General features: G+C 38.9%; 1 protein-coding gene across 25 annotated transcripts in view; it reads left to right on the top strand.

Annotated features, from left to right (window-relative positions):
* The window catches only part of Epb41l2 (erythrocyte membrane protein band 4.1 like 2), a 167,898-nt gene that overhangs the window by 138,666 nt on the left and 8,518 nt on the right, over positions 1-20,714 (top strand). For 8 of the 25 annotated variants that reach the window (XM_050138213.1, XM_050138209.1, XM_050138211.1 and 5 more), the window contains 8 exons: positions 1,190-1,336; positions 2,539-2,637; positions 8,305-8,358; positions 8,557-9,117; positions 10,692-10,814; positions 13,039-13,137; positions 14,643-14,723; positions 18,631-18,739. In XM_050138213.1, the coding sequence (XP_049994170.1) occupies positions 1,190-1,336; positions 2,539-2,637; positions 8,305-8,358; positions 8,557-9,117; positions 10,692-10,814; positions 13,039-13,137; positions 14,643-14,723; positions 18,631-18,738 (1,272 nt within the window). In that variant the 3' untranslated portion in view covers position 18,739. The remainder of the gene's footprint in view (positions 1-1,189; positions 1,337-2,538; positions 2,638-8,304; positions 8,359-8,556; positions 9,118-10,691; positions 10,815-13,038; positions 13,138-14,642; positions 14,724-18,630; positions 18,740-20,714) is intronic. The other 17 variants (XM_050138219.1, XM_050138218.1, XM_050138217.1 and 14 more) reach the window with 12 other exon arrangements.

The following is a 20,714-nucleotide window of genomic DNA, read 5'->3' as shown; positions in this document are numbered from 1 at the left end:
GTGTGTTTAGTGGAGACCTTCAGGTCTTGGGAATCTGACTAATCTGTTAGGTTGCTTTTGGCAGCTTTGATAACTGCTAAAATGTATTTTTGCTTAACTTACTAAAATGCTGTAAAGTATAATAAGTAACATTGCTATGAACAAATGCAAGAAATGTGCCTGATCTCAAGCCAGTCGTTTCTCCACGCCATGCAAAAGTTTCAGGTTTTCGTGAGTTTTTGCAAATGGCTATAGAAGCTCATTGTGAGCTACTATGCTTGTGCATGACTGTGGATTACCTAATTTTATCAGATGCATGACCTGCCTTTGGGAGTGGGGCTAGAATCTACAGGCAGCCTGTGATTTTTGAAGTATAAGAAAACATTTAAAATCCCGTTAATTCCAATTCCTAAACATTGATTACACATGTACTTCTTACCAGAGCCAGTTTTTTTTTTTTTTTTTTTTTTTTTTTTGTTAATATGCTGGATACCTTTGTCGGGGCCTAGGCCAATGAAAATGGGACTAATAGATTTTTTCATCTTTGTAAAGAGACCACATGTTTCATGAGGTGGCTGGGTTTCTCCTTTGTTCTTGGCATTACATGAGACCAGTATGTGATTTATTTAAAGAGAGACTAAGCATAAAAAGCCTCTGGAAGCAGTTATTTTATTCCTCGAGAATTAGAAGCCACTACTAGGGGTTCGTGACAAAGCCACCCCTTGGTTTTTCTACTTCTGGTGATGGTCCTGGACAGGCCAAGTGTGTGCTTCTATGTTTAACCTTCTTTTTTTTTTTTTTTTTTTTGCTATATTCACGGAGTACAATATAGTAAGAACCTTTATCACAAAGGTAAATTTGTGGGAACAAAGTCATAGGCTGCTATTTAATTCCAAGTATTTAAAAAAGATTGTTAGCCATTATGGTCAGTCCCAAGGTTCCCTTCTAATAGGGATAATTTAAAACCCCAAATAGAGAAGACATTAAAATCATTCAAATATAAGTAAAATAATTCAGTGGCCTCATTTTCAAATTTTTATGAACTCAGGGCTATCCACAGGTGATAATATGGCTTTCGAGACTCGGCATTTTCTTGCTTTATTATGTTTTTGAATAATAAGTTTACTTATATCTTATTTTTTGGTTCTATTTTTGCCCTGCTGGGTCTTTTTCCGTTCTGGATCCCCTTTGTCATGTTACATGTTGCTAGGACCTGGATAAGGCCCAGGAGGACATACTGAAACACCAGGCTAGCATTAGTGAGCTCAAGCGCAATTTTATGGAGTCTACACCCGAGCCGCGCCCTAACGAATGGGAAAAACGACGTATCACACCTCTGTCCCTACAGACACAAGGGGTATGTCACTAGCTGTTTGTTGGCTTCGTGTCGCACTGCAGTTGTTCATCTTGTTTGCTGATTCTCAGACGTTAGAAAATGTTCCCACATAAATTCTTTTGTATTGCTAACTTTTTAAAAAAAATACTAAGTATTAACAATGTAATATCCATTGCCCTAATTCTTAGGTAAATTTTATGAATTTCAAAATACTTTTGGAATATTTTCAGAGTAATTTTATTGTTGTATTCAGGTAAATTAGTATCATGGAATTGTTATTTAGGACAATTTGGAAGCTAATGTAATACTGTGTCTACTAAGTTTCTTAGTTACTGACTTCTCAAATAAGGATGTTTAGTTGATAAAGGAATGTAGAACATATGTAGTCTAGTTTAAGGTCATTACTCTGAAGATAATGATTTAAGATTTACCTTTGAAGATTGATGGGATCTGTTGAAAAGTTGCAAAACATTATATATTATGAAATATTATATATCAGTGCATTCATGAAATGTCTGTGCAACGGTAAACAGAATCATGTTTCAAAACTTTATAGACACTAGTGGGACTCACACCCATTCTTATTTCTTTTCACGATCTGCTTTTCACCTTCAAGTATTGCCTGTAGGATATACTCTTAGACTATCTCTGCATTCATTTCATTCTTTTCCTCTTTTCTGATGCTGGCAGATTGCTCCTGTGGTTGAACAGCAAATTCATGAGCATGTCCTTCTTGAGGAGACTTGACAACAGTATACTCTGCACTTTGGAAAGCTGTACAAAAATGTCGCATTAAAATTTTATTATTTCCCTTTCATTATGTAGTGAGTTTTGCCTAGTTATAGGCGTTTGATTTAAACATTCCGATGTTGGTTTACTCACCTTGCCTCAGAGCAAAGCTTTCAAGTTTACGGCACTGAGTAAAGGTCATTTCTGAACTGAAAAATGCAGCCTTTCAAATGGAGAGATTACATTCTCTTTATGCTGGGGATTGTGGAGGAGGAAACCAGCATTTACAGATTTTCTGAAAAAACCAGTAGTTTTAGGAGCGTAGTCTGGAATTTCCAGAGAAACGGCCGCTGCTGACCTAGGAAGGAACAGCTTTCCTCTGTACTGCTCTGTCTGGTTCGCTTCACTGACCCACACCGTCCTTTTGCGTTTGTGTTGCTGTAGGTGTAATGTATGTGTCTTTTTGTTGATTATGTCATTGTTTAAAACAATAGAGAAGAGGAGACCATCTTTTCAAGGATATTCTAACCATGAAGGAGAAGTACCTGATGGCGGCTACACGGACAGTTGAAGAGGAAGCTCAGGCGGCCAAGGTGTTCACCTTGCATCATTGGATCTGCTTTTGCTCCCCTCCCCCATGCATTGCTATTCACAGCCAGAGATATTTTTTAATGTGTCAATCTAATTTTCAAATAGTTGTTGAATGTTTAAAAAGCCAGGCTCCTTTGTGTTAGGGGTATAGGGACTTGGAGAAAAATTACTATTTCACCTTACATGCAATTTGAGAATAAGGAAGTACAGGAATGTCATTTGTTCTAGGTGATACATGATCCGTCATTTGATCTATGTGGCCTCTGGTTGGGAAACTAGTCACTTAGGCACACTGTTATGATGTATTACATGTGCTTTGGTTCATGACTTACTAATCACATATGGGAAAGGTTTTGAATTTTCATTTTTAAGATGTTTAGTGTACTAAAAAAGGTAGTTTCTTTCTCTTTGTGCCCTTGAAATGCCTGTCACGAGTGAGGACAAAAGCTTTTTATTTCTTTTCCACTCTACTCTTCTGCTGAGGTTGCTTAGCCAGCTTATTAGTTTGGAGAGTTTAGAAGAGGAGATGTTCACGAGGGTGGCACACAAGGCAAGCAAGTGAGGGACCCCAAGGCCTGGAGCCCCAAACTTGATGCTAGGAATGAATGTCAGTTTCACCAGGATCCGACTGGAGGTGGCAGTAGTGTGCTGTGTTAGGCTCTGTGAGAAAGGGGGCAGAGTAGACAGCAGGCTTGTTCATTAATGTTAGAGATTTTTACATACTAAGAATCTTAAAAAGGTGAAACAGTGTTGTGTTAGAAGGGTCAGGAAGAGGTGGCATTTAAAGCAAGTTGTTAATGATAAGAAAATAGACCAAAGCTGGGAAATGGTTGCACACACCTTTAATCCCGTCACTTGGGAGGCAGAGGTAGGTGGCTCTCTGTGAGTGTGAGGCCAGCCTGGGCTGCAACGCAAGTTCTGGTACAGCTAGGGCTATACAGAGAAACCCTGTCTCAAAGAAAGTATGCAGAAAATGTATCCATACTGAAGGAAGAGCACATGCAACTGCTGGGATAGGAACTGGTTTCAGGACCCAAAATGACCAAACGACATGAGCTTTAAAGCAGGGAAATACTCATCAGAATGTGTAGAACCTAAGTCAGCTGCCATCTTTTGATAAGGGCTTTTAGAAATATTAAGTAGAATTTTGGAGAAGATGTTTAAGACTATGATTTTCTGGATCTCATGTGTTAAGGATGTACAGCATAAAATAACTTAAGAGGTTAAAGTGAAGTTATGCAACATTAATCAGGAAAAGCTCCTAGTATTCATTCTCTGATGTGGAAAATATATACTGTATATAATATATATCCTTTTGTTATCCGGTTGACTTTTCACCCATGAAGCTTTTATTGGCCATCTGTCTGTACTGTTTTTCTCTCGAGATAGCATACAACTATTGGAAGCATGCACTCAGCCTGCTCATGCTTTTACTTGAGTTGAATACTATTTGAGTTTTTATCTTTATTATGTCTTCTTTTCCATTTTGATTTTCTAGGGTTCCTTCTTTGTCTTTGGATAATAATCATTATTGAAAAGTAGAAAAAATACATGCAAGTATTTGCCTAAAGTTTCCAAATTCCTACAGTATGAGTCTCATAATTCTTTTTTTTTCTTAAAATTCTTTTTAAAAGATTTGTTAATTTTTATTTTACATGTGAGTGTTTTGCCTACATATATGTCTCTGTACCTCATATGTGCTTGGTGCCCACAGAGGTCCGAAGAGGGCATCAAATCCAGGTCCAGTAGTTTGTGAATCACTGTGTGGGTGCTGGGAATCGAACCTGGGTCCTCTGCAAGAGCAAGTATTCTTAACTGCTGAACCGTTTTATCTTCTTTAACCCCTAGATGTTTTTTTTTTCTTTTTTGTGATAAGTGTCTTATTTAAAAACTAAATAGATTGAATTTTCAAAAATAGCTTTGGTTTGATCATGAATAATTTTGGGGGGTAGAACAGAAAATTGGAAACCAAAGAATTTTTAGTTTTTAATGGGTAAGTAACTATTGTCTGCCCTCTCATGTATTATGAGACTTATGATGATTTGTATCCTTTTGTGAATCTTTGAGAGATTATCTACTCTGTAGTCTTAAGGCCTTTTGGAGGATGTAATATTGAAGGTTGATTCCAGGGTATTGAACATGTAGGACAAACACTACATGAGTGACTTTCCCAGTCAGTAAAATACTTTTGAATATATTTTATTAATTCAGTGCAAAATACTTAAATTCCACAATGCCCCACCCCCTTGGTTTGGCTATGTTTTGAGATAGGGTTTCTTCCTGTAGCCTTGGCTGTCTTGGAACTTGCTCTGTAGACCAGGCTGGCCTCACACTCGGAGAAATACGCCTGGCCTGCCTCTGCCTCCCGAGTGCTGGGACTAAAGCTGTGCTCCACCAGTGCTAAAATTCCACAATTTTTATTAGTAAAGATCAGAAACTTTTTTTTTTCTGGAAAATTTAAGAACTTACCCAGCCCACCCTCCCCCTCCATTCTTCTTAGGTCAAGGTCTGAAGAACACTTTGTACATGCCATACATGTATAAAGTCTGGAGAATGTGGTTTATTAAGAATTCTCAAAGTTCCACATGGCAGGGCTGGGAGGGGTGCTCATCTTTTGTGTCATTCCAAGTTTCTAGGGTTCTCACAGATGACTAGGAAGCGTTGTTTAAGGGATAGATATGTGAAACTTAATATATCTGCCTTAATAGATTCTCAGTAAACAGATGGGCTGTTTATTGCTCATTGAGTACTGAGTTTTCAGTTCTGAGATTGTCTGAAGTTTTTTTTTTTTTTTAACTGCCTATGTTTGTGTCGTCCCCCACCCCAGTCTGTCAAGAAAGGGCATTGCACACATATGCTTTATTAAGTGGGCTGAGTCAGAGGTGCAGAATGGATCCAGCATAGGAAAGAAGCATTTCTAATGTAGGGGCTGCTGGAGGGATCATTCCCTGCCAGAAAAGAAGAGGCCAAGAAGCTACCTCAGAAGTCAGTGTTTGAGGGGTTCAGAGTGTGCCTTGCTACGTTCAGTGATGAATGCCTTGGAGATGACTTCTGTAGCTTCCAGCTTCCAGAGATTCTCAGGCAAGGTGCAAAAGCTGGCATTCGGGCCAACTTTCATATAAGCCTGCTCCTATCTTCAAAATTCTAGCTTTTTCTTCATCGTATGCTGTTCTGTTACTCTTTCTTGTGTAACCTTTCCTTTCTCTTAGTAGGTCACTGCCGTCTGTCCTGATGTATTGCTGACTCTGCTCTTCCTTTTCTGACCTCTAGAGCCTAGAAGAGGAGATAACATCAATTTTGTTTAGTGGAAAGGGCTTTTCTCATAATATGAGAGCCTCCTTCCCTTCAGCCACCACTTGGACAGCAGAGGGCGCTGCTGTGAACTCTAATGCACCTAGAGAAATGCTTTCTTCTGCGCCCTTCTCACGCTTGACTGAGGTGCATTTTGCTTTGTTTCCCCTGCTTCTAAAAGCCACTTGAGAGACAAAATTTTCTCTTTCTTTCTTTCTTTCTTTCTTTCTTTCTTTCTTTCTTTCTTTCTTTCTTTCTTTCTTTCCTTCCTTCCTTCCTTCCTTCCTTCCTTCCTTCCTTCTTTCTTTCTTTCTTTCTTTCTTTCTTTCGACTATTTAGGTACCTTTTCCTTCACTTTACTAGTGAAATCACTGCGTGGGAGAAACATTCAATAAACAGTGAATTTGAACATAAAGAAGTAGATTTATGTTTGGATGATTTTTCCTCTTTAATTTTTGTTAAAAACAAAACCAAAACAAAAACTGACTAAATGTAGAAAACTTTTTTAAGCCACTCAGGCCCAGATCTGCAGTTACTAAGCAAAAGGAAAATGTCAGCTGAGGGGAAGCTAGCTAAGTGCTTTACAGAGCTCGAGTTCTCGGAAGCCAAATTTCAGGCATCTTCTGGTGGTCTGGTTTTCAAAACACCATACATGTGCCTGCCAGACTTCCTGAGCTAATTGTGTTGGGGTGCCGGTCTGGAATTTCCTAAACTTGAGTTAAATCTGTCTAGCCATTTGAGGCTAAGTAAAGAAATAACGGTTATATACTGACCGTAATAAGCTAGAAACATCTACCCTATGCTCTGAGCACTGGGTATCTTCTTCTGTGAAGCAGTTTGTAGTTAAATGTTACTTGTTTATAAAAGTAGACTCATGGTTTTCAGTTTATATCTGAAACTCCTGGGTTTTCATTAAATCTGGAAAGGTGATTTTCTTATTTTGTTAATCACATGCTTACATGGTATGACTTTTGAGCAACTCAAACATAAAATTACCATACATTTCAGAGTAACAGGTTAGAGTGCCTGTGGCATATGTTTGTAGGTACCATTGAGAATTGTATCATATAGATCTGTGTGTCCGTGTTGCTGGGACCCATGAAGTACCTGGTATCTATTAGGACACCTCTGAGTACACCAGTGTCCTTCTGCATTTATGTGGTGACCCCTTGAGTAAACAGCACTGCTGCCTGGAGCGGAATTACTTGTTCAATCACTGGTAGTGTCATGAGGATGCAAACTGGTTGCTCCGCTTCATTTGTGCAAGTGTAAGGTACTATGATGCTTTAGAAACTCCTAAAGGAACTCTACCCTGGTTAATACTGCAATATAGTAATGTTACTCCTATATTCAGTATGCAGGTATTACAGGTATTAGATAGAACAGTTAGCTACCGTATTAATCAGATAGAATTAATGTGCTGCTAAGAAATAGGTGTCCACAGGGTTTGGGATGATAGTCTTCAGTAGTAAGCTTGACTCATTTCCAGTATCAGTGGTGATAGTAAATTCTAAGAGAAAGCGTGTGAGGTGAATGTTGACACCCACCCAACTATCTGTATTGCAAATTGAGATGTTAATAATTGTCCGGAATGAATGTTTTAATATTAATAGCCTTTTGAAACCGAATATGATTTTGCTGATCTGAGCTTTTTATTTTTTTAACCCCAAGAATAGGATTTCTCTGTGTGACAGCTCTCACTGTCCTGTGACTCTCTTTGTAGACCAGGCTGGTCATACTCACAGAGATCCGCCTGCCTCTGCCTCCGCCTCCCCAGTGCTGGCATTAAAAGTGTGTGTCATCACTGCCTGGCTGCCAAGCTATTTTTTAAAGAGCACCCCTGATCCAGGGGGAGAAAAATGGAAAGAGATCCTTGATGCTACTCTTAGACCCGGCCAGTGTTCTAGAGTCAGACTGAAGTGTTTGAGGAACAGGATTTTTTTGTTGTTGATTTTTTAAGCTTTTTTTAAAAAAATATTTTATTTTTTTTTAATTTCATTTTACATTCCATCCACAGTTCTGCCCCCTGCTTCCCCCCCCCCCTGCCCACCCACTGAGGAACAGATTTAAAATTTATCCTTTAAGTGGATTAGGAAGCTTAGGTCTAATTACATATTTTTTTTAACATTTTCAACTTTATAAATAGGGTTTGTAAATTTTTTTTTTAATTTCTTAATTTCTCTTCAAGAATACTGGCTGTTTTTGTCTTTTTTTTTTTTTTTTTTTTTGTAAGTGGTGTGGCATTTATTGTCCTCTGTGACCTTGAGCACAGGTTTCAGTAGGGTTGCTGTTCTGTGTTTGCATCGTCACATGTCTGTCTCAGTGCTTGTTGAGGTAAACGATACTGATTTGTGTCCCCGGTTGCTTTTTGTTTCCAGACTCGCGCTCCTGCATCGGAAGGGCCTTGCACTGGAGCCAGGGACGCTGTTAAGGTTCCCCCTCTTCCATGTTAATGCCACGCTAACCCCTCTCATCTGCCTCATGTTGCCCTGCTTCCCTTTCAGTCACCATCATAGTCATCTTTGTGTTTCTTCATGACATGAATCTGCCATCAGTTAATTTGAGTTTCCACTGTTTTTATTTATTCATATATTTTTTTGTTTCCCCTCATCCACTTTTTTTTTGTGCAGAGTTCACATGAGACTCTGAATGTAGTGGAGGAGAAGAAACGGGCAGAGGTTGGGAAAGACGAAAGAGTAACCACAGAAGAAATGAATGGTAAAGAGATGTCAGCTGGGAGTGGTCCTGGGGAGACTCGTAAGGTGGAGCCCGTGACACAAAAAGACTCCACCTCCCTGTCTTCTGAGAGCAGCAGCAGCAGTGAGAGTGAGGAGGAAGATGTGGGAGAGTACCAGCCCCACCACCGAGTGACCGAGGGCACCATAAGGGAAGAGCAGGAGGAGTATGACGAGATGGAGGAAGAGCCCGGCCAAGCAGTCAAGGTAGTAGAGAGGGAGGCAGCAATGCCTGAAGCCATCCCAGACAGACAAGCAGAGGCCAGTATACTCCCAGTAGAAACAGAGGCCCAGGAAGCTGTAGTTGCCCAAAAGTTGCCTGGAGAGAAGAGTGTACACGGAGACACTGTTAAGCAAGACCTAAGAGAAGAGACCGAGGAAGAGCAACACACAGTTAACGGAGAGGTGCCCCATGTTGACATTGATGTTTTACCAGAAATTATTTGTTGTTCAGAGGTAAATGGGAGTCTCAAGCATGAGCTAAACTCTAGCGCTCTTTCTCAGGGGGAAACGCCTTTCTTCACCTTTCCCCTAATTCTCCTTCGACTTTTTCAGCAAGAATCTGATTTTTCTGTCTGGAAGAAGGGGGAAGCACTGCTCTGTAGATCTTCTGCAGCTCAGGTCACAGTTTCTAGCTCCTTGCTGCAGCTGGATTGCCTGTAGGGTAAACTTTCACAACCACGTCTCTTCTTCTCGTTCCCATTTCAGTTTTTCTTTGCATGTTTTGGGTGCTTTTTTGTCTTTCTCTGCACTACTTGCTCAATCACATGCCGTTTTTCATTGGCTTATGTAGTGTGTTCTGTTGGAAGTTGGTGGGTTTAAGTGCATGTGTTTCTGTTGTAATGATTGGGTTTGACTTTCTGAACCATTTTCTTACTTTTTCTTAGAACTGTGAGGTGGTTTCTGACAGTGGTAAGGACATTAGTTCTTGAATGCCACTGTGGTTCCTGTCTTTAGAGTCCAACGAGAGTGTGGTCTGGTTGAGAGCCTTTCCTTCTTGACATCAAGGACTAAACATTCAGCAGAAGTGCACTCCTCTTTTCTGGTTCTTACATCAGTCCTGGATGATTTGCAAATTGATTATTTTGTAGACTGTTCTATATTAGTTATATCTTTTATTTTCAAGAAAGCGGACCTTGCATATTCCTCTCAGATTTTGTCTTGATCATTAGGAGCAATGTCTTTCACATGATAATTTACTTACACAGGAATGTCTCTTGATTCCAGAAACCCACAATATCGGGATTTATCAGCCTTTGCTCTCTGATGGAGAGTGGGCAGTCTTTAATTGGCTTTGTTTCGGAATAAATAGGTTGCTTTAAAATTTCATATTTCACTTCAGAGAAGGCCTCTCAAGAGTCTTTTGAACACTTTGACCTGCCTTTTCCATTTAAATAATTACACCTGTCGGGGCTTTTTCCTCAAAGGAAGTGTTAAAATATTTGGTAGTGCTATCATCTGGTATACTTGAGCATGTATGCTCAGCAGGGTTAACAGATAATTGAACCTCTCTGCAGGTTTAAAATCTTTCTAATGCACCACCAGTGGACTAATTTTCGTTATAACATTGTATTGTACTTAATGCAAAAGAAAGCAAACTTTCAGGTGAGAGTCATTGAAAATAATCATACTTGAAAATATCCTTTCAGTAAACTTCAGTAGAAATATAGGTGGTTACCTTTAGTGCATTCTATTATCTTTCAGTTTTAACATTTTTTTCCCAAAGTAAAGTATACATGTATCAGTGTAGTGGTTTAGGGCTGTCGTAGTTGAAGAACGATGCAATTCAGGGGTTCATTGTTTTACCTTACACACACACACACACGTAGGAGATATAGCTGGAGGAGAATTTGTCTTTTCTATCTTTTAGGTTATATTATCTTTTTTTTTTTAGGTTATTTTCCTTTTCCTCTTTTCATGCATGAGTGTGTGTTTGGTTTTTTTTTTTAACAATTATTTTTGAAGGTTCCTTTAAACTCTTCTACTTTATGACCACTAGAATTTACCTTTCCCTTCCTTTTCCACCTTAGCCACCAGTGGTAAAAACAGAGATGGTAACAATTTCTGATGCCTCACAAAGGACAGAAATCTCCACCAAGGAAGTCCCCATTGTTCAAACTGAGACCAAAACCATCACATATGAGTCTCCACAGGTACAAAAGCTCAAGATTTGGACTGTTTGAATTCCCTTTTTGTTTAGTATGAATACTTCTGTTTACAGAGTCTTCCCCGTTTCTGACTTTGACATAGCTTTTCATACTTTGTAGCTGTTGCGGCAATGTAACCTGCTCTGTTGCTGTCTTAGATTTAGACAGAGAGCTGCAGGCAAATGGGTGACCTCCAAAGGACTGGGGATAGAGCACTTCTAGTAGTGTGAGGCTCAGAGTTCAGTCTTTGGTTCCTCGGGAAAGAAAAGCCTCAATTAGAAAGGAGGAGTAAGTTAGTTCTTACATAGGGAGCCATACGTATGAGTTAAGACAAGCAGCACAAGCCCTGTCCTGTTACTGTGGGACCCACCTGTCTTTTGTACGTATCTATGGGTATGTTCTTGGGAAGGAAATGACCTAGATAGGATAGGCTTTATACATTTGTAGTATTACAAGGATCCCCCTGCTCTGACTCCATGAAAGCAGACTGAATAAACTCATGTTTTATTCTGATATTAGAGACACCACATCACTTTCTCCCCTCTCTGCTGGGTCATTTTTCTTAGGAATGCGCAGTCATTTTCATGGAATCAGTGTCAAAGAACTGTGTGCTGGATTTTAGGTCTGCAGACAATGGTTCTGCGAAGGTTTTTTAAATAAGAAGTCTGGAGAGATTGCTTAGTTTATATTGCTTTGCCACCCACGCTTGAGAACCTGAGTTCAGATCTCTGTTCAAAGCCGGGGTGGTTCATACCTGTAACCCTAGTGTTGGGGAAAGATCCTAGGGTTTACTTGCTAGCCAGTGTAGCCAAATTGAATTAGTCATCTTCACATCAAATGAGACATTCTGCCTCACAAACAAGGTGACCAACGTTTGATAAGACTCCACAAACACATGTGTATGCACACATACACACAAACAAAATGGGTTCATCATTTCAAAATGGACCTGTGTAAAATGTATGTAATAAGTGGTTTGCCTTTCTCTGGCAGGATTGCACTGAGGTAAAGGATGTCAGGTCTTAAAGTATTTTATTTTAAGATACTGAATGTGTATATGTATGCAGTATGTCTCAAAAACAAGTACATAACAGTGAGGACTCTTAAGAGAGACATACACGGATCTAATCTACATGGGAAGTAAAAAAGACAAGATCTCCTGAGTAAATTGGGAGCATAGGGACCTTGGGAGAGGATTGAAGGGGGGGGGGGAGGCAGAGAGAGGAACAGAGAAAAATGTAGAGCTCAATAAAAAATAAAAAAAGAAATTAAAAAAAAAGTTTCAAGCATGTTATCCATATGTGCGCATAGATCCTGCATAAGAACAAACAGGTTTCTTATCATGGGCGGGTTTGTGAGAATATTGTTCTTACGCCTGTGTTGTGGTAAGTAAGTACCTTTAGCAGCTCAGGTACCCGAGACAGTCCGAGAGGAATTTCTTTGTGTTGTGTTAGGAAGTAGGCACATAGGTTTGCGATCGTAACGTAAGCAACCTAGCTGTTAATTTACTTTGTTATTTTTCATGTTAAAGTCTAGAATCTTCTGCCTCTTCCAGTGTTAAAGCAAACAAAACAAAATAGCTACTTTTAAAATATATACAATGGGATATATATATAGTGTGTGTGTATGTATATGGCATACATGAAGTATAGTCACTTATATAATAATATATTCACTTATAAATGTATATACTCATGAGATGCCAACTGTTATAAGAACTATGTAAGTTTTACAAAATATATTAGGGATAAGCAGATAACCAAATATTTAAGTTCAGTTTGTTCTCATCAGGTTCTGTTACTAGTAATCTAAGAAAATATTTACCTATTTTTACCCACCTGTGCTTAAAAAACAATAGCAAAGTCAGTACTTCTGGTCACTGTGGAAACTTCTTCACTTGGCTCTTGGGTTCCTTTTTCTAGCTTCTACAAATGTCCCCAGACAAATCCTCTTCACTATTGTTTGACTTACAGTCTCACCTTCACTTCGTTCTACTTCCTGTTTCTGCCACAGGGTTTGTTTCTGTACATTCACTGTTTTTCACAGCTCCTCTTTTCAATGCCAGCTCCTTTCTGGACCATGAACCACTACTACCAACATGCAAAGGACAGGCAGATAGCGTCTCCTGCCAACTGCGGAATCTTAGAAGATGCATACTCAGTGGGCGGGGTCTTTTCTGACATGATGGAAGTTAAGCATTACTTTGTATTTTTCCTCCAACTATTCAAAGATTGATGGCGGGGCTGGTGGTGATTCGGGCACGTTACTGACTGCACAAACCATCACATCTGAGTCCGTGTCAACAACGACAACCACACACATCACCAAGGTAAAGCAATGTAGGGGAACCCTAGGGAGTGGATGGTACATGGCAAACAGATCTTTTCTGTATTATTCCTTTGTTCCTATACACACTTCTAAGTAATACACAGACAGTGCCAGTGAACTAAATGTCTTTCTTTAAAGTATCCAAGAAATTAGGCTCCAACAACAAATGTGTTTTAAACCAAATTACAGTTTTGTAAAGTACAAGGGGGTAAAAATATGACTAGCTATATATTTAAGACAGCTACATGGACAGAAGAAATATTTTAATAAAATTGTGAGACGTCTCTCATTTGTTTAAAGTTCTAGTATGTTGATTTAAGACATTTTACCCAAAACCTTTTCTAAACATGTAGTACTATATAACCAGCCCGTGTAGTCCTTGGCCTGAGAGCATCAGCTGCATCTGGAGCTTGGATGTCTAAAAGTTATGACTTACTCCAGACCTATTGGAACCCTGGGGAAAGCTTCCAGCTGATTCTGATGCACTCCAGTGTAATTCAAGTCTAATTTTCTAGTATTTCATTTTGCTTTTATTTTCACATTGGATTAGTGCTTTTAGTAGTCTTAAATATATCTGTTACACCCTTTCCATTTCATGTTTCAAGACAATAATTTAAATAATAAGCAAAAAATAGTAAGAATTTTTGTGAATTAAAAATTCAGGTATGTTGGTACTCAATTTAACAAATATTCAGGTGATAGAGCTAGTGATAAGCTTTATTTCTTAGATAAGTGCCACTGTATGTGATTGGTGTGTGGGTTGTAAAGGTGGTAGAGTGTTTTTTCAGAACTTTGGCATTGGTTGTGTGCAAAGGTCTCAGAGGATCTCTGGCCTTCTACTTCTCCAGCCTGCCCCAGACACTCTTAGCTCGCACCTGACCAGTACTTTTGTGAGGCAGTTCATTCAGGGCCTCCTTCACCCCAGTCTTTCTACACAACCAGTGTATAGCGTGTTCTGTGTTCATGTGCACGGCCACACTTGGAAGCAATCATCAGATCAAACTTTTAATAAAAATATTATTTGTTTTCTTTAAATCAGATGTAAGGTTTTTTTTTTGTAATTTCACTAAATCAAATGAATGCCTTACTAAATGAATTTGTATGACTGAAATCAAGCATCAAAACTATATCAGTTTTGATCAAAAACACATCTAAAATGTTCATAACTCTATCAGTGCCAGTTATTTCTTCTTTTTACTCTCCTTTTAAAAAAATTGGCCAACTGATAGGGAAGAAACGTAGGGAATGATAACTTAGATTATCCCAATGGAATTACTTAGATTTTTTTTTTAAATGGCATTTATTCCATTTTAATCTGACCAGAATCTTGGTATTTTAAGGACTGCTTTCAAGTCAAGGATATGCATGGACACTGTCACTTTAACAGTAGGTCTTTGTGGAACTGAAAAGCACCCAGAGCCTGATTCTGGTATTAAGATGGTCGAAGTTGTCAGTTCTACTTACTATTTTCTCTTCTTCTAATTTTTTTTTTTTTTTGACCTCTAGACTGTGAAAGGTGGAATCTCTGAAACAAGAATTGAGAAACGCATTGTGATCACAGGAGATGCAGCCCTTGATCATGATCAGGTAAGGGCCCTGCCTGTCCCATCTGTGTCTAGTTACCTCCTGGTGCATCCAAAGTATGGCGGAAGGACACCTCCCAGCCTGACCTGTGAGCTTTCCTAAACACACCAGCACAAAACATGAAGTAATGTTTATCTTTCACTGGGTTAACATGCAAGATAATGGGGACTTCGGGTGACCAGTAGGAATTCACATTGGCCTGGTTTAAAGACAAGTTGTTAAATATTTTAAAACAAATGGTAGTAAATGACAGTGCCCAAACAAACAAGCCACCAAGGTTTCTTACGCTTAGTTGTTGAACATTTTCAAGTAATTTTGTAGCATAAGAAAAGTTAGACTAGTGACTACTAAGTATTTTTCCTGTGGTAATTTGGAGTTGTAAAGGGAAGGAAAGATCTCATATTTCTTTCAAAATGAAAATTTATATTGAATATTTTTTTGTTATTTTGTTTTTAAAACCAGAACTATGTTTCAGTTCTAAGATAGGTCAATGCTTGGTTATAAAGCAGGTAGGTAAGAAGTGGGGCTGCTGGAAGCTTGGTCTTAGACCAGCCGCAAGTGATGACAAGAGTGTCTGTCTGTCTGCCTCATTCCCTCCTTCCCTCCCTTCCTCCCTTGTTTACTTTTCTACTCTCCTTTCCTTCCTCCTTCTCCTCCTCCTCTTCCTTCTCCCTCCCTTTTCTTTTTTCTTAGTTTTTCTTTTTGATTAATTTTAAAAAGGAGAATAAGGTATTTTTCTCCACAACTTGAAGAAAGGAATAGACGTGCTTAGCAGACCTTTTCTGTTGGAGAATAGGGACAAGTGATAAACACACAGCTTTGAACATGGTACTATGCCCAGGAGGGCCGCTATTAGAAATAAGAATTGCTTGCTTGAGAAAGGCTCTGTGTATGACCAGAAAGGATGGAATTTTGTGACCTTTGTAAGCCTGGTATTTTGATTACATGTTTCATAATGTTTGGGATCCATTTGTTTGCCTGTTGGTTTGTTGTGTTTTCAATTTCTAAGGGTTAGAGATAAAGTTGCCCCAGATGCTAAGTATGAACTTAAGAGTGGGGGATTCCTAGGAATTGAGTAGCTGACTTGACATGGAAGAACTTCTTTGGAACTGACACCTCCTCTTTCCCATACAGAGGGAGCTTTTGCTGTTTCCCAGTGGGGAGTCTGGACTTCCCTGACTCCGAGGTGGAGCATACCTGACTCTTACTTTTCCCCTGACATTCTTGCTCAAGAATTATTTATTAAATGCCTACAGTGTTCTAGGCAAGAAGAGTATTTTCCAGTCATTTTTTTAGTCCTTTTCCCTTTCATGCTTTTCAATACTTCCCCAGCTGGGTATCCCTCAGGTTTTACCTTTTAACCTGTTTGCCTTGAAAACTCAAGTTTATGTAGCATTGCTTGTAAAAGGCAAATAGAAATAACAAATATGAAACATGTGGTTCCTAAAATAGCACAATTCTATTTAAAAAGGATGATTCAGTATTCTGAACAGTTAATATAAGAGCATACCATCTCTTTTATGCTTCTACACTGGTTAAGTGGTATCCGATCTGCATAGTTGCCACAAGATGCTCATGATGGGCTCACTTTCTCCTTAAAAAGGGATCCTTGGAACTATGTACATTAAATGAAGAAATTGGTCTCTTGACAAAAACTGATGCTGGTCACATAGTGACTAATACCATTCCCATTTTTTTCTAGTTCCTTCCTTTTGTTCAAAGAAATCTTAATATGGAAGATTCCTTTATTTGAGGGAGACACAAAAATGTCTCACATTGATATATGTGATGGCCATACTCCCATAGAAACCAGCTCAGCAGCTCTTCCTTCTCTGCTGGTCATAATTTGCTGCTCCATTCCAGCAAGGAAAAAACTACACTATACTTACTCTTAGCATATTTCTTTCTAATAAAATAGTTCTCAGCCTGGTATGGTGCTACATGCCTGTTCTCCTACATCAGCTCTCAGGAGACTAAAGTAGAAGAAGCCCAAGAAGTTCAAGGCTAACCTGACTATACTGAGACCCAGGTTCACTTTTTTTGCCTATAAATTTGGCAGTATGATATTTCTCATGGTCTTTATTATTGTTAGAGTAATATTTTATTAACATTTTATTATTACATTTAACTTCTTAAGCTGATATACAATGAAAGAAATTACAAGCATAATTTAAGATACAGGCTGAAGAGGTGACTCAGTAATTAAGAGCCACTGGCTCTTCTTCTAGAGGATCCAGGCTTCCTTTTCAGCACTCATTTGGTGGATCACAAACATCTGTAACTTCAGTTCTAGGAGATCTTACACTCTGTTCTGTCCTCCATGGACATCAGCATATACATGGTACACAGATATACATGCAGGCAAAATACCCATACATATAAAACAATAAATTAATATGTGCTGGGTGTTGATTATGGCTTGTCCTCTTCTCCTTTACTCCGTAGGTTACCTAGATTTAATGATCAAAGCTCCAGAGTATACTCCATGTCTTGTTAGGATTTCTGTTGCTCTGAAAAGAAACCATGACCATAGCAACTCTTAATAGAGGAAACCATTTAATTGGGGCTACTTAGAGTTTAGAGGTTCATCATGGTGGGACATGGCAGTATGTAGACAGACATGGTGTTGGAGAAAGCTAACAGTTCTACATTTTGGTCTTCAGGCAGCAGGAAGTGAATTGAGTCACTCTGAGCATAGCTTGAGCATATGAGACCTCAAAGCCCATCCCAACTGTGACACACTTCCTCCAACAAGGCCACACCTCCTAATAGTTTCACTCCCATTGGGGGCTGTTTCTTCAAACCACCACACTCCATAATTTTATAGCAGAGAAGAACTGTAACATGATCCAGTAATGTGTTTGTTCCCAAAGACAGACATCAGAGCAAAAGAAAGGTTACATTGCTCTTCACTGTTTTCAGATACATAATTTCCTTTTGTAATGAGGTGATCTATATCTTAGAAGAATATTTTTTTTTAGGATTCTTTCCTAGACTTTGTTTTTTTGTGGGATATTTTTCTTTCAGAACTTCTTTACAAATGAAAATCTCAATAATTAAGAAAGATATGTCTCCCTCTTAAAAATAGGGTCTTTGCATGTTACATCATTTGCTCTCTGAAATAGAGGTATTCGTCTTTCTTGCTGCCTCATCCTTGAAGAGACCATAGAGCTGTGTAATCACACTCTAGATCCTCCCCATGTGCTGCTGGTGTGACTGCTTGGGGTTGAGAAAGAACCATTAACCTTGGGCCTCCAGCTGCAAAGTTTTGACCTGCTGTCAGACAGTGTACTTCTTCTTAATGATTGTTTTTATGGTTACTATTGTTCTTTATTTCTGCCCCCTATAAGTTTACGGGCATTTTTCTTATAATGTTTTAGTATAATCTTTTTAAATTCATACAATTACTTAGAGTCCTAGATGACAAACATTAGAAGACCTGGTCCCATGTCTTGGAGTTTCCATCTGTTAAGTTGTAGCTACTACCATTTGTATAGATGAGGCACTGTACTTGTTATTTGACATCATTTCCTAAATTCTTACAACAAACCTCAAAATGATCTGTATTGTCTTGTCATTAGTATAAGCTTCCAGGTGAGAATTCTATAAAGCTCAGAGGAAAACCACATTCTCCTAATACCACAGTGAGTACAAACCTGATTTCAAAGCCAGTTTCTCCTATATGCATCACCCTTAGAGGTACACAGGAAAGTCAGGAAGCAGAGAAAATGTCAGGCGATTTCTGAAATGATCAGTGAATCCAATCTGAATGACTCTGTTATTGTAAATGAAGACCACAAGAACAGTTTGGCTGGACCTTTTGTCTGGTAGATGAAGGTTCATGTATTCTGCCATCTTTAGGCAGAACCAAATACTCAGCTGATGATTGCTGTTCTTCTGATCCTGGTAGGCGCTGGCTCAGGCCATCAGGGAAGCCAGAGAGCAGCACCCGGATATGTCGGTCACAAGGGTGGTAGTGCACAAAGAAACAGAGTTGGCAGAGGAAGGAGAAGAGTAAGGTAAGTGAGCCTGGCCATCCACCGCCTTCCCTGTGACCATCCTGTGATCCTTTGCTGTGCAGTTTTATATCAGGGTCTTCGAATGACTTTCTTTGTCCTGCTGTTATCATCAAGCGCACCTGCTCAGATGTGTATAATCAGAATCTCTGTGGTCTGTTGGCTGTCTGCTGCAAATGACTGTTGGCAGTCGACATTCCTTCTCTCTATCAAGCTTGTTATTGTAATCTCTAATTAATGTTCACACTGGCCACTGGAGGTGCTGTTACTTTTATATTTCAGAGAAATTTATCTTATATGATAATGAGCTAAGTCTTTAAAATCTATATGTTAAAAATTACATATCAAACAGTGATCTATAAAGAAAGCATAATAGTTCTATTACCTAAAAGTTGAAAGATCAAGGAGGGAAAGTATTGATAAATAATATTTAATATAACTAACAGTAAAGGATTAATATTCTCAAAAAGTTAAGAACTCCAAAGAAGCTGGGCGGTGGTGGCGCATGCCTTTAATCCCAGCACTCGGGAGGCAGAGGCAGGCGGATCTCTGTGAGTTCGAGGCCAGCCTGGTCTACAAGAGCTAGTTCCAGGACAGGTTCTAAAACCACAGTGAAACCCTGTCTCGAAAGAACTCTAAAGAATTATTAAGAGAATTAAACACTTCTAGAGAAAAAAAAAAAAAAAACAGGGTGAAGATTACACAGGTAAACCATGTAAAAACTAACTGAACTATAAACAAAAATCTTTGGCCTTACTATATTGCTTAAATTGGTGAAAAATTAAAGTTAGTGGAACATTTTTACCCATATGACAAAAATTTGTGTCTTTACCAGTGTTGGAAGGTTATGAGATGAAACCATATTCACATAATGATGTATGTTATTTCTTAGAAGACAGTTGGGCAAAACCTATCTCAAAACATTAAACTGGTCTATCTTTAAACTACTTTTAAGAACTTAGGTGGGGGAGCTCAGCAAGTAAATGCTCTTGCTGCCTGCTGGCTAGACAGTCTCAGTCATCCCTGGGACTCCCTTGCTGGGAGAGAAACAACTCCTCTGACCTTGATGTGTATGCTATGGCAGAAGTCTCCTTACACAATCATCTGTGTGTGCACACAAAATAAATAAAATAAAAACTAAAAGCAGTAAATTTGCTTACTTAGGGATTGTTGTAGGAGCTGCGGTGGGCTGCGTTCCCACCCAGCTCCACCTGGGTAACTTTACCCGAAATAATTACATGGAAACTGTACTCTTTTGAACACTGCCTGACCCATTAGTTCCAGCCTCTTATTGGCTAATTCTCACAATCTCGATTAACCCATTTTTAATAATCTGTGTAGCCCCACGAGGTGTGGCTTACCAGGAAAGATCTTAACCTGTGTCTGTGTCCGAGTGGGAGAATCATGGTGACTGCCTGACTCTACTTCTTTCTCCCAGCATTCTGTTCTGTTTACTCCGCCCACCTAATTTTCTGTCCTATTAAAGGGCCAAGGCAGTTTCTTTATTTAACCAATGAAATCAACACAAAGCAGAAGACTCCTGCATCAAGGGATGTTTGCTGATATTCCTCTTCGAGGTCTATTATAGTGTATATTTTTAAAAAGACTTTGGTGTCTTCTCTTTCATTCCTCCTTTTCTCTCTTAATTTATTAATTTGTATCTTCTTTGTCTGGTAGTTAGTTTGGCTAACAGTTTTATCAATCTTACCAATTTTTCTAAAAGAACCAACTCTTTGTCTTATTGATTCTTCGTATTGTTTTGTCGTTGTTTGTTTCTGTTTTATTGATTTCGTCCTAAATTTGATTATTCTTCACTGTACTCATTTTGGGTATGATTTCTTCTTTTTGTTCGAGAACTTACAGGTGTGCCCTTAAGTTACTAATACGATGTCTTGTCAGTTTTTTTTTTTTTTTAGATGGTTGAATTAATCAGTGAGGGGCCTACATGTAACTATAGTGACACTAGTGTTAGTACCAG

This window comes from Alexandromys fortis, unplaced genomic scaffold (assembly GCF_014885135.2).
Source record: "Alexandromys fortis isolate MF-2015 unplaced genomic scaffold, M_Fortis_MF-2015_v1.1 scaffold_14, whole genome shotgun sequence".
In the NCBI taxonomy this organism is placed as follows: Eukaryota; Metazoa; Chordata; class Mammalia; order Rodentia; family Cricetidae; genus Alexandromys; species Alexandromys fortis.
This window is presented reverse-complemented; position numbering and strand designations above follow the sequence as displayed.